The sequence below is a fragment of the Pithys albifrons genome, chromosome 1 (assembly GCF_047495875.1).
Source record: "Pithys albifrons albifrons isolate INPA30051 chromosome 1, PitAlb_v1, whole genome shotgun sequence".
Lineage (NCBI taxonomy): Eukaryota > Metazoa > Chordata > Aves > Passeriformes > Thamnophilidae > Pithys > Pithys albifrons.
In genome coordinates, this window is record NC_092458.1 from 2,411,292 (window position 1) to 2,424,231 (window position 12,940).

General features: G+C 38.1%; 1 protein-coding gene across 11 annotated transcripts in view; it reads left to right on the plus strand.

Moving 5' to 3' along the window:
• The window catches only part of DMD (dystrophin), a 1,187,916-nt gene that overhangs the window by 800,021 nt on the left and 374,955 nt on the right, over positions 1 to 12,940 (plus strand). For all 11 annotated transcript variants that reach the window (XM_071568723.1, XM_071569521.1, XM_071566241.1 and 8 more), the window contains one exon: positions 214 to 322. In XM_071568723.1, coding sequence (XP_071424824.1) covers positions 214 to 322 — 109 coding nt within the window. The remainder of the gene's footprint in view (positions 1 to 213; positions 323 to 12,940) is intronic.

Here is a 12,940-nt window from a genome sequence, read left to right on the forward strand (position 1 = left end):
TTATTTTGCATTTATTTACATTGGGCCATTTATTGACATTACAAGGCAAGGTTGGATGGGGCCCTGAGCAACCTGATCTAGTCGGTGTCATCCCTGCCCATAGTGGGAGGGGAAATGATCTTTAAGGTCCCTTCCAATCCAAACCATTCTATAATTCTATGATACATTAATTTATGTATTATGAATTTAATGTATTCTTTTCTTCTGTTCTAGAAAAAATTAGAAGACTTGAATGCTGACTGGAAGGCAATACACCACTTAATTCAACAACTAAAGGAAAAGCCAGCATTAGCAGCATTTGGCCATTTCTCTCCAGGTGTCTGTAAGTGGTTCAGTATATATATTTTTTCCAATTAATTACAAATCACACAGTTAAAATGAAAAGGCTTGGAGACTGCCTAAATTAATTCTGTATTCTTACAAGTGCTCCTGTGTGTGAAGGTGAATAATAACTATGATCCCAGTCATGGGGATGAAAACTGGAATACTTTATTTACTCTCAATCCTCAATTTAAGGTCTCCAAGACAGCATATGCCAATAGGAAGGAAGGGTTATGATAACATGTGTTAACTACTGCATTATACAAGTTTTGGCTACGTTGCACAATTAGTTAATATTTTCCACACAAGGAATTTTACATGGGGGGTAAAGAAACAAAGGGGTTTAACATGAATTGGTAACATTCATCTTAAAGTCCATCTTTATCTTGGCACTGGAAGCAATAGGCCTTGTTGTCCTTAGTGACAGGATTTTGTCTCAGCTTCTGTTGACTAAAGTTTACTGCTTAAGCTTTTCAGTTTTCTTGCTGTTGGAAGCTAGATTTTAGATTCTGACAACTGTGCCATTCAATTTGTTTCTAATCATTGCCTTTCTATTTTGTGCAATGTATCCCAGAAGACAAATTAGATTATGATTTGATGAAAAGGTTGCAGTATGCTTTTCAAATTATTAAAGTTTCAAAGTCATCTTTCTTTATTCCATGAAGAGGTGGGATTTTGACTTTCAACATATATTAATGGAGGAAATACTACAAAGGGAGACAAATTGTTTAAATTGAAAGATAATAATGCTATAGGTCAAGTGTCTAAATTGGTCACAGAATTAAATTCTGAAATTACTATTACTGATAGGCAATAAAGTGAGACTTGTTTTGACACAAAGATTGTGTATTCATGGAAAACACCATAAACAACATGGTAGGAGTAATTCTGCAGTTCAGCATTGTCTGTCATACACATCTCTGCATGTCTTGCATTAATGAACGCACAACAAGACATCTGATCTCCATTTCATTTAAGTTATTTGCACAAAATTTATATATTACATTCTTCCCATATCTCTTTACACCTGCTTTTTCCCTACAAGGATTACAAACTTTTTTTTTTCTTCTTGATAAATGGATTTTATTTCCCACTGCTTTCCTTTGAAATGCAGTGACTATGCATGGGCAGAAAAGGAATATGTGATGGAAGCACAGGGTTCAAGCTATTTCTCAAGTCTCTAAGGTTTTATACTTGATATTGAACTATCTTAGTTGCTTGGATGAAGAATATTACTCACCTATACTATTTGGAAAGCTGCTCATGATATGTTGGAGCAGAGAGAAAACCATCCTCCTCTCCCCCCAACCCTTGTAAGATTGCCTGTAACTCAGGCTATGATACAGCTACAGTAATCACTTGGAATTTCATTGCATGTAGGATGTTTATCCCTCTTGCCTTTAACACGTTTGGTGTGTAGCTTGCAAGAAAAGCTGAAATTGGAGAATTCTCTGCCTACCACTTGAGAACAAAGCAGAAAAAACTTATTTTCAGGGAACTACCATTCTACCATAAAGAGGGCTAAATACCACTAGTATTTTTAAAAACTTGTAGTACAACAGCATCCTTGCTTTACAGGATTTTGTTCTATAGAATTTCATGTAATGACATGGAGGGACTGAAGGAGGTGCATAATTATTTTTTTGCTGTGCTGGGTCACTCCCCTTGCTGTGTCAGTTTTGTGTGTGAGCAGGTTCTGTCCAATTCCAGAGGGAAACAGTGTTAGTGAGTTATATATTTGCTGTGACAAAAGGAATTGTAGTAATGGAACAAGAAGAAGAACACAGAGTAGTAGTGCAATATGTTATTATATGAGCTCATTTTTAGCTGAAGAATTACTCATCTTGTAACTTGCTATCATTTCTGAGACTCGGCAGACAAAATTATGCATGCAGAAAATTAAAGCACTGGTGTTCTCTAAAGGATTAAGCAGGAAGTGGGATTGATTTCCTTTCTGTTGTCAATAGCACTTAAAATTTCAACCTGTGCTTGTAAGACTATTTCACAGTTTTCCTTTATTTGAATTAGTTTACTGTGATATTGTAGGTGTATCATCATAGAACCGTAGAGTTCAAAGGAACCCGGGGAGACATCTATTACTCTTGTTCAAAGCACAGTCAGTCAGTGCAGGTTGCTCAGGGGCATGTCCAGTCAGGTTTTAATATTATCAAGGATGGAGACTCCATAATCTCTCTGGGCAACTTGTTCCAGTGTTGAGCAACTCTGACAGTAAAGGAAAAGTTTCTTCTTCTATTTAAATAGAATTTCTAGCATTTCAATTTTTGCACAGTGCTTCTCATCCTGTCCCTGGGCTTCACTGAAAAGAGTCTGGCTGTGTCATCTTTATTCCACCAATCAAATATTTAAACACATGGATATGGTCCCCCTGAGCTTTTTCTTCTTCGGGCTGAGACAGGAGGTTTCCATAAAGACAGGGAGTGATATGTGTGACTAAGGTATTTTTGTATTTAAAAAATGGGAGATGGGGAGGAAGAAATGGAATGTCATGGGTGTTGTCATGCTGTGCCATAAGTATTGCAGTTAATCACTTTTATAATTTTTATGAACTTTTTAAATTAACCTTGCATTGATGTGCACAGAGACTCAAACTGGCTGTGAGAGGCTAAGTTTTAACCAAGCCTCCCTAAAACTAAATCATCTCAAAGGTAGTTTTTAAAGAAAGATGGGCAAAATTATTTTTAGGTACTCTGTGAAGGAATGGCAGTATCTCCTTTAGGTAATTATTCCCTTCCTGATCCTACAGACACTTTTAGGGATATTAGAATTTAAGAATGTTGACATCTGTGTTTGAGACCAGGGAATGAAGATGTAACTGGCTAATCTCTCCTGCCCTGTCAGGTATTATTTGGTTTAGTCCAGCCACAAGAACACAGTCAGAGAGTCTTACTAAATATACCATATGTTGGCTGTTAGAGAGGTAAAGGATCCTGTTTCTGATTATTTCTAGGTCTGCATATTATAGTTTCTTCAGCAGAAGAAGCACTAAAAAAGTCCTTAATGTCCCAACAGTCCAGTTTGCCCTCAGGCATAATGAACAAGAAGTACTTTTCTAGCTGAAAAAATGTACTTAGCTGAAGGGCATGCCTAAAACCTTAGCAAAGATTGACTTCCAGGATAAGATGATTCAGAAGGAAAATCACACTTGCTATCTGTACTTGACAGGATAACGTGAAATTGTGTGAATGTATCCATCCAAATACCTTGATGCATTGCTTAGCCAGCAGTTTGAAAACATTTTAAACAGAGAGAAATGCAGTTCTGGAATGTGTTTCTCCAGGAGGGACAGTTTTTTATAGCATCCTTAGCATTCATATGACTGCATTTGTACTGAAATGCTATCATGGTATTTACCTAATAAGTTAGGCAAAGTTCTACAGTGCTTTGTAAACCCATCTGAATACATTGTGGGGTGGGAGGCATTCCTGGCTTTGGTCCTGAGAACATTTTCCATTGTAAACCTTCATTCAAGTAAGATGTTAGGGGAAAATTTTGGACAGTTTCATTTAGAGCTGTACTTGAAAGCATGATTTCTTGAAAAGGATGTGTATTTATTGTCAATCATTCTGTACTTGAAGTTAGTGAGATTTTAAAAATAGCTGCAAATGAGTACAGCTGAAAGTACCTGGCCAACTAATTTTATATTTTGCATGTAATAAAATTGTGAGTGATACATTATATTAGTACTCTTGCATTTTAACCTGATTAGGGGACAGTACTTTGTGTACAAGCAATTTCATTTTTCCCCTGTTTACACAAGCTTTTTCATTTCTTATGAAATGCCTAATCAAGGGAAACAAAAAAATGTATGACTGTGAAATGAAGAAAAAGGTGGAGTGAGAGTTAGGATCAAAAACAGTGGTGAAATTTCTTCTGAAATTAATTAAGTAGAATTTGTCCCATTACATTTTAAAAGTTATCAATCTTATTTTGGAGCTTTGTTTGTAGCAGGTCTAAAAAAAGTTAAAGAAAAACCAGATCAGTTATATTTTACAAGTTGTAGGAGGGTTGCATTTGACTAAAATGCCCTGTGTGTATTGTTAGTTATTGTACATTTAATAACAATAATCTGAAGAAAGCCAATACTGCATCACCAGAACTCACAGCACTCGCCATCAACTTCAGGGATCTTTCTTCAAATGTAGACAATCAATACTCTTCTATGCTCGCGGTATAATGTGCATTGGGAGTAGAAACCAGAGACTGCAGACACAGACTGGGATTCCCTGTATGGGAGAATAAGGCTTTTCAGGGTTTGGAGAGGATAAGAGTGGGAGAGGAGTGACATATCAAGAGTTCATAGGTGCAAACTGTAGCATGAGGACTGTGAGCTGCAGTAAGTCCACCAGCTGCAGTGGTGGTGAAGAGAACTCATCGCTGTGATAGTTTTGATCCAGGCCTTCCTTAGTAACAAGCTGTAACTAAGGAAATGCCCATTTTCCAGGTATTCCACACTGGAGTTTTTACATAACAAGGGAGGATTAATAAGAGAAAAGTAGGAAGTTTTTCTTCTTCTTCCGGCGAGGTTTGGGAGCCATTATCTGCCATGTGGGAGAACAAAGAGTGCTGGCCTTCTCTTGAGGGAAGTTGCTGAGATTGTGTTTTGCTTGTTATATATTGTGTTAGTTCTTGGGGTTTTGATTATACTTATCTGTTCTGTTTTGTCCCTCTTTTGTCCCTGTTTCTCCCTCCTTTTTCCCTTTTCCTCTCTGGAGCTCCCTATTGTATGTACAAATTATATATATAATTATAAATATCAGAAAATATATAAAAATTGTGATATAATTCAATTTCATTCGGGGTTCTTTTGGGCCTTTGGTGGTTTGGGTGTTTTTCCCCTTGCTTAAAAAAATGGGAGGGGAGGGGGCAGCTTGGTCTTGGCAAAGAAGCCAAGCCAAACCAATACAACCACTTACTAGCCCGTGTATTTCAGCTGGCATATAGGAAAAAGATTCACAGCAGTCAGACACCTCCAGAGATTATAACAGCTTTAGTTTGGGGGTTTTAATTAAAAGACTGATATTTATTAATCTGGGGAAACTAGTGGCAACAGAATTTAAGTTGCTTGTCTTTTGGTATTTTAGTTGAAGGAGTATGGTATGTCTCCTTCTGTTTGAGAAGTGGTTTGCTTTTTCTTTCTCTATGAAACAATTCCCCAGTTGGACTAGACATGTTGCTTTGTTGTAGGCTTGTAAGATCACATAAAACAGTTCTTGAAAAATATCACTATTACTCTGAGTATATGTACTGCTGTGGCTCAACACAGCTGAAATCATATTCACTGCTTCGAATACATAACATAAACATATACTGGTGCTAATAAAATATACAATTCATAAGGCTGTAGTTTTTGAGTGTCTTGGTTTGAGATAAGCAACTGCCAACCCCCCCAAGCACAGAGAGAAAAGCCTCCCTCCTAACACCAGGGAAAGGGAGGAAAAGAGAGGGGAAAGGAAAAAAAAACACTTCAAACCACGTTTATACTGAAACTACATATATTTTTCAGAGAAAGGAAGAGACAATTAGAAGAGAGTACAAATATTCACTCACACAAGTCTGCAACAACAAGTTCCCCACCTCAACTTCAACACAAATTCTACTGTCTTAACTACACATTACTTAAGAAAAGACTTATTCCCCAGGGAGACAAACTCAAGCAGAAAGGAGAGACCCAGAACAACACATTTGACTTTCCTGAGGTACCCTGTGAGCCAGTGGTGGGCCTGGTCCTCTCCATCCCCCCTGGGACAGCATCGTGCGTCCTCCCAAGAGGAGGGCTGAGAAGTGACTGCCTTAACCACTCCCACACTGGTTCCTACTGCCCTGGAGATGATGTCATAATGTGGTATGGAATACAGAATTACTGGCTAGAAGAGGTCAGCTGTTGGCTCAGCCCAGCTCAAGTCAGCTGACAGCTTCAGCCTGGTCCAGACTTCAGAGCCCAAATCTAGGCCCACCTGGGGGAACCCATAACATTGAGGAAGGTTTAAAACCAAAACTGAAATAAGGTTTAAAACCAAAACTCCAGTGACCTCAGAAGATGTAAGTGCTTCTGTAGTGTAGTGCTTGTATTATATGCATCTAAAATTTTCTTTCCTTTTCATATTAAATGCATAGTTCAGTTTTCTATTATTCCATATTCGCTGCTTCTAAGACAGAGAGATGCATAGATGGACATAGCAATGTCCTGCATTATGAAGACTGCCCTGTTAAATCTCTGATATGATATTTGGGTTAATATTCTCAATGGGGATGAAGGATTCTGGTTTTGAAACTATAATCATTTAATGTATTCATTCCATGAGCTTCAGAGCTGAATTGTGTGCTGTTTCACTGCTTCTTTAAAAACAAATAAACCATTTATATTTAAGAACTATTCAGGAGACAATAACAAAAATATAAGAAACAAAATGACAACAACTAGCTTTGGGCAAAAATGCACAATAGATACATTTCCTTTTTTGTTGCATTTCACAGCTAATGTGCTCTGAAGTAGTCATTGTTTATGTATTATGCACAGTCTTTTAGTGAACACATATGCTGTAGTTCAGCACTGTGCTTCTCAGAATTTCTAAAAGCTAGTCTTAAAAATCCTTGTGCATTTCATTATGTGCACCTGAGAATATAACAATATGTGTATTCAGAGAGTACATTAAAAACAAATGTACAAATCATGTATTAGAATGTCTATATTGTTTATAGCAGCTGGCATAGTACAATTGAGACCAAGAATAATCAAAATAATTCCTTGGGAAAGACTGAACAGTCTAAGGACGTGTACATCTGCAATGTTTTCAAAACCAGTGGAAACCTGTGCTGATATTGAAAACTATGCTGTGCATAACCTTCACCATTTAAAAAAAAAGCCTGTGCTCTCAGATATTAAAATGCTTTTATAGAGGATGTAATAGATACTTAATTTTCTAGAACCATTCTCCACAGAGTTGAACAGCTAAAAATCCAGAGTGTGCATCTGTTATGATAAGTAGTTCTCCACTGAATTAGAGGGCAATGCTACTGCCAGTAGTCCATTTTAGTTTTGTTTTAGTATGCCAGTAAAGACCACTATCATGAGAGTTGTGGTAGAAATATTGCTTCCAATAGTGATCATGTGTCTAGAAATGTATATTTTCTGATACTTGTGCATATTGAACCTAAAAGAAATGTCTATTTTTTAATATTAGTCATAATTTGGTTTAGATCTATGAAAATTGTACAAAAATAAAATGCAAAAGGGAAAACAGACAATGAACATTGCAGTAAGGAGGTATCATAGAGAATACATTGAATTCCTAAATCATTAGAGAGCAGTAAGTGTAGAGTCTTTCTTAAGTTAGCTGGCCTAGCTAAGGTTGCTCACTCTCATTTAAACTGGAAAAGTAAAGGAATAGATTTTTGTCTTTACCTTTTCTTTTGGTTGCTTTTGGATGAAGGATTCAAAAGTCTGTTGCTATAAGTGATTTTACTAGACTTGAGTTTCAGTCATATGACTTTACAGACTTATGTAGCAAAGAGGTTCATAGATGCCAACCTGAGATGACTCCATTATATATACATTGCCATATTCCTCTTCTCATTGTATTTAGGAAAGAAGTGTCTAATTGTTCCATCTGATTCTCATTAAGCAGGTTTTCACTTCTCATGGAAGTGACACATCTAAGAAATAACAATATGGCAAAAAACTGAATCAGTTACCATTTGATTGGAGATTTTTCAAGGTCAGGACCCAGTTTCACAGGCAGTTCTATTTTTCAATACAGCTGACATCAGACACAAGCTGAAGACAAACTTGTCTAATAAAGCTTTCAGATTCAATTTTCTCTCTGCATATAGCTTCAGGAATCTCTGGAGGTCATTCACAGCATGTGCTGCAACACCAACAGGGAGAAGTAATGAAAAACATCTAGATAAAAAGCTGACACTATGCCTTCAGAGCTGCATGAATAAAAACATAATAAGCAAGTTTAGAAAGGCAAGTCTGTTGTTCTCAGAATTTCTGTCTTGATTTTTATAGCATATCTTGATTTGAGGGTTTGTGTCTGGATTATCTGACAGGTGAAAAATACATGGAAAATATACCTAAGCCACAGAAGCCCAATTTGAATAAAAACAAAAGTTACACCTTTATATTTAACATCTGATTTCAGGGGTCTTGCAGCAAGTTTCTCTTTGAAAGTATTTGTAATAAACAAGTGTGTCAGTGCAGTTTACAAAGGGGATGTAGACTTCTACTTTAATTTTTCTCCCCTCATTTGATCAAATAAAATTCACTCTGGGTTCCTACTTAGAATTTTTATTGTACTCATACCTAAGATGAAATGTAAATCAGAAAGTGCAAGCAGAAGTTGGCTGCTTTGCTGTTATTAGAAACAATATGGAATCTGGGTCTACTGTTTCTATTCTATAACAAGTTGTTCAAAGCACAGCTGTCAAGATTTATGATGTGAATAAGATTAATGCTATCATCAGTCTTTCAAAGGGCCTCATTCCCCTATTCCATTTTTAAAATATGATCCGGTATTTCCTTCTGAGGAACAGGCTTTGCAGCTTGTTTTCTTTCATTTAATTTCTTGATCAATAGTTAGTAGCAGCAGGATATGCAGGATTCATTTTGATTAAATCCCATGAAATGTAAATTATAGCATACTAAAGAATTCATCAGACTATTATTGATAAGCTGTACCAAGTGAGAGCACAGAACTAAGTTACAGTTAGGATTGGACTTCTTCATTTGGCTCCCATAACATCAGTAACATTCTGCAGGATCCAGTGTTAGCAATTGCCAAGAAATGTGGCAACAACATAATTGTATCACTTTTAAAACACAGATAGAATCAAGAATTTGAATTAGTTTATTCTGGAAGATATGGAAAAAGAGAGTCTCACTAGAGTTCCCACAAAAGAGTATCCATAGTAAAATGGTGGTTTATGCCCTTTTTCACTTTTTCTGCCACAGTTTCTAGCTGTACATCTTTAAATCACACTCTTTTTTTTTCACTGCTTTAAATGCTCTCTCTTCCTTCTTTTTGTCACAGAAACCTGAATTACTATAATATCTGACTGTCTAGATAGTATTGGCTTGCAAATAGCAGTAGTCTTGCTATTGTGTTTCTTTTTATATAGTAATTAAGTCTATTGACAACTACATTCTGTGAAAGTGTCTTTAATTTGCTAGAATAATAGAAAGTCTTAGGTCATTCTGCACATAACCCTCTTGACCTTTGTGCTATTCTTTGTTGACTTGTCCTTTTAAAAGAGCAGAGCAGGCCAGCTTTACCTTGTGAAAGGGGCTGTGCTGGGTGACATCCCGGCCATGCCCTACCGAGAAATGCAATGATTCTTTGACATCCTTCCTAAGCTTCTGTGGTGAGTGGCACTGCCACAGAGTGAGGTGTGCTCTCCAGAGAGAAACAGCCAAAGAAAGAGTGTGAACAAGTGTGATCACAGCTCATGAGCGTGGTGGAGGCCACGGGGAATGAGGAACAAAGCTCACAATTGCTTCTTATATTCCAGTTATTCTTAACTCTGGTTTACACGAAGCTTGTCACTGAAATATCACACTGCTAACTTTGGTTGTGTCAGTGTGGAGGAGCAGGGGACATACATGATGGAGATAGGCAGCAAGAGATTTGCATTATTGATATTTTCTTTAACGATAGATTGGTGGTTCTTCTCCGGGGACACCCCCTTGTCACGGGGGAGAAGCTTGCGTGCCCTCATGAGGTTGAGAGCTGTGCTGAAGGTGGTTTGTGTCTCTGTAGGGTCTCCCATGCCAGACAGGTCTCAGCTGAAGGGTCAGACAAAGTGTGTCCACAGGCAGGATGGGCTCGCTGGCCCCCTGGCAACCATCCTAGGAGAAGGACAACTCCAACCCCAAACCCGGGCAGATGGAGCTCGTTTAGCCCTGTAAGGCCATCCATCTAAGAGAAGGATACTCTGACCAAACCTACGTCCTGAGGTATTCGCTGTCACTGTCCAAGCTCGCTAGGCCGTGGCAGATGAACCTCAGGAGTAAAGGGTGGGGCCAGTTCTGCACATGCTGTGCCTCACCTAAAACAATCCATTGCACAGGCCTGAAGGGTTCACCCACATTGCAAAGCCCTGTAGCGACAGGTAAGGGTCGAAAACGGCAGGTGATGGGAAGCAGCTGGAGCCGCAGCCCCAACCCTGCATGCAGGCGGGTCAGGATATGGGTCATAAAGACAACACAGACAAAACCGTTCCTTGCCAATGTCACCCAGGGAGACGTTCCCCTGTGCCTTCTGTGACCGGACCTGCCTATCCCGTATCGGCCTTTTTAGCCACCAGCAGCTTGCAGCAAGCCTGGGTAGTGCCCTTCTCAAATCTTCATTCACGAAGCCTGGCCATGATGATGACGAGATTGGTGGTTAAATGACACTTAAGTTCCCAAACACAATTCTTCATGGGGTGTAGCTAAAATAGCTGGAAAAGCAATAGAGATTAGTTTGACCTGAAAAGTAAGCATTTGTAGGTGTTCTCATGAGAAAGCTTGGCAAGAGAAGAGAAGAGCAACAAGGCTGGTGAAGGGACTGGAGCACAAGTGCTGTGGGGAGAGGCTGAGGGAGCTGGGGGTGTTTAGCCTGGAGAAGAGGAGGCTCAGAGGTGACCTCAGCACTGTCTGGAACTGCCTGAAGGGAAGTTCTGGCCAGGTGGGGGCTGGTCTCTTCTCCCAGGCACTCAGCAATAGGACAAGGGGGCACGATGGGCTCAAGCTCTGCCAGGGGAAATTTAAGTTGGAGATCAGAAAAAAATTTTTTACAGAGAGAGTAATCAGGCATTGGAATGGGCTGCCCGGAGAGGTGGTGGATTCACCATCCCTGGAGATCTTTAAATGCAGATTGGACGTGGCACTGAGTGCCATGATCTAGTAAATGAACTGGAGTTGGACCAAGGGTTGGACTCAATGATCTTGGAGGTCTTTTCCAACCCAATCCATTCTATGATTCTATGATTCTAAGAGTTTCACAAAGTAGTATGAGGCAGGATAGTTTAACATTTCTGATGAAAGAACAGAAGGGGATTGTAATCTTTTCAGGAATTTGTCAGAAACAAAGTGACAGTGATGGTGTTTCATTTGAGCAGCTGTTTTTAATTCTGCAGAATTTTTCCCTCGGAGAATAAAGGTAGACTGGGAAATTTTTGCATGAATAGTATAATGCTGCTAAAGCTGACTGAGCTCTGATTATTTCACAGCTTCTTCAAACCTGTTATGATTTTTTCTTTTTAAATACCAGCTACCAAAAATTGCACTGCTTCCTTGGTATTTTGTACCTGTGTACAATCTCTTACACCTTTCTTTCGAAGTTTCCCTTGGCTAGGATATCAATTTATGCCTGTTAAATCAATTTATAGCTCTTACAAAATTAGAAGAGGTGATTTTTATGGGACTGTAAAAGTTGGAGCTGCTGGCAGTGTGTGTTTTTCCTTATATCAAAGAATCAGCTGCCAAAATTCAGTTACATGCCAATAGCAGTACAATGGAAATGGAAATGTTGTCATATAGATTGACGTCCAATCGAAAGCTGCATACAAACCCAAGGAACTTGTTACTTTTACTGACAAAAGGAGTACTGAGAGGTGCTTGCATCCCTTCTGACAGATGTTGTCACAACGTTTTTATAAGGCAAGTATGTGACAGAATTTGATTTTACAGCACCACAACTGCTTTAGTACAAAACATTCATTTCCATGAAACCCTTTTGTAACAACTGCAACAACTGCTCACTGAGAAAGGCTCCTGTCATTTGGTAAACCATAAGTGCCTTCTGTATTGGTACAAATAATACTGCACTTAAAAAATAACCTCAGGAAAAAAAAAAGGCTGCTTTCAAATAATAATTCTTGAACCCTTAAGACTGTCCAGAAAGTATTGTGTGTTTCTAGATATCAGAAAACTTAGTTAAGGATGAAGGAAGCACTTACTGAAAACACTCAGAAGGGAGAGAGGGAATAAATATGAAAAAGGAAATTTTATTTCCTTATTAAAACATTAAAGGAACAGCAAAAGTACTATTATGAGATGACTCTAAGCAATAAAACTGCATATTGACAGTGCATTAATATTACCAAAAAGACTCTTTCTATGGATACTGTGTAATACTTCAAGAGATCCCAATACAGGCTGGAGCATTTTCATCAATACTTCCTTTATTATAAAATTTTACAAGCCAACCAGGTACTTTTATCTTTAAAAACCCAAATGTAGAAGTAGAACCTATATGGTAAATAGCTCCATTGACTGTACTTTTGCATATGTGGATTAATACTAACTTCTACAGATAAATAAGTTTTAAATTGTTTGTAGTATCATGGATCTCCCTGGCATTCAAAGTGTTATTTCAGGACTGATTAAGAAAAAAAAAATGGTGTATCATCCTGAAGCATTAAAACTTGTATACATTGAATGCTCTTAATTGTTTTCTTCGTTGTCAAATATAAATCCTTTTATCAGAGAGATGAATATCACCATGAATGCTCATGAATCCACAACACAGTACATTCAAATTAATGGTTAAGATTTAAAAATTTCCCTTTTCTGTAGGAAAACTTTTCTTATTTAGGCAATCTTTATATACAACTA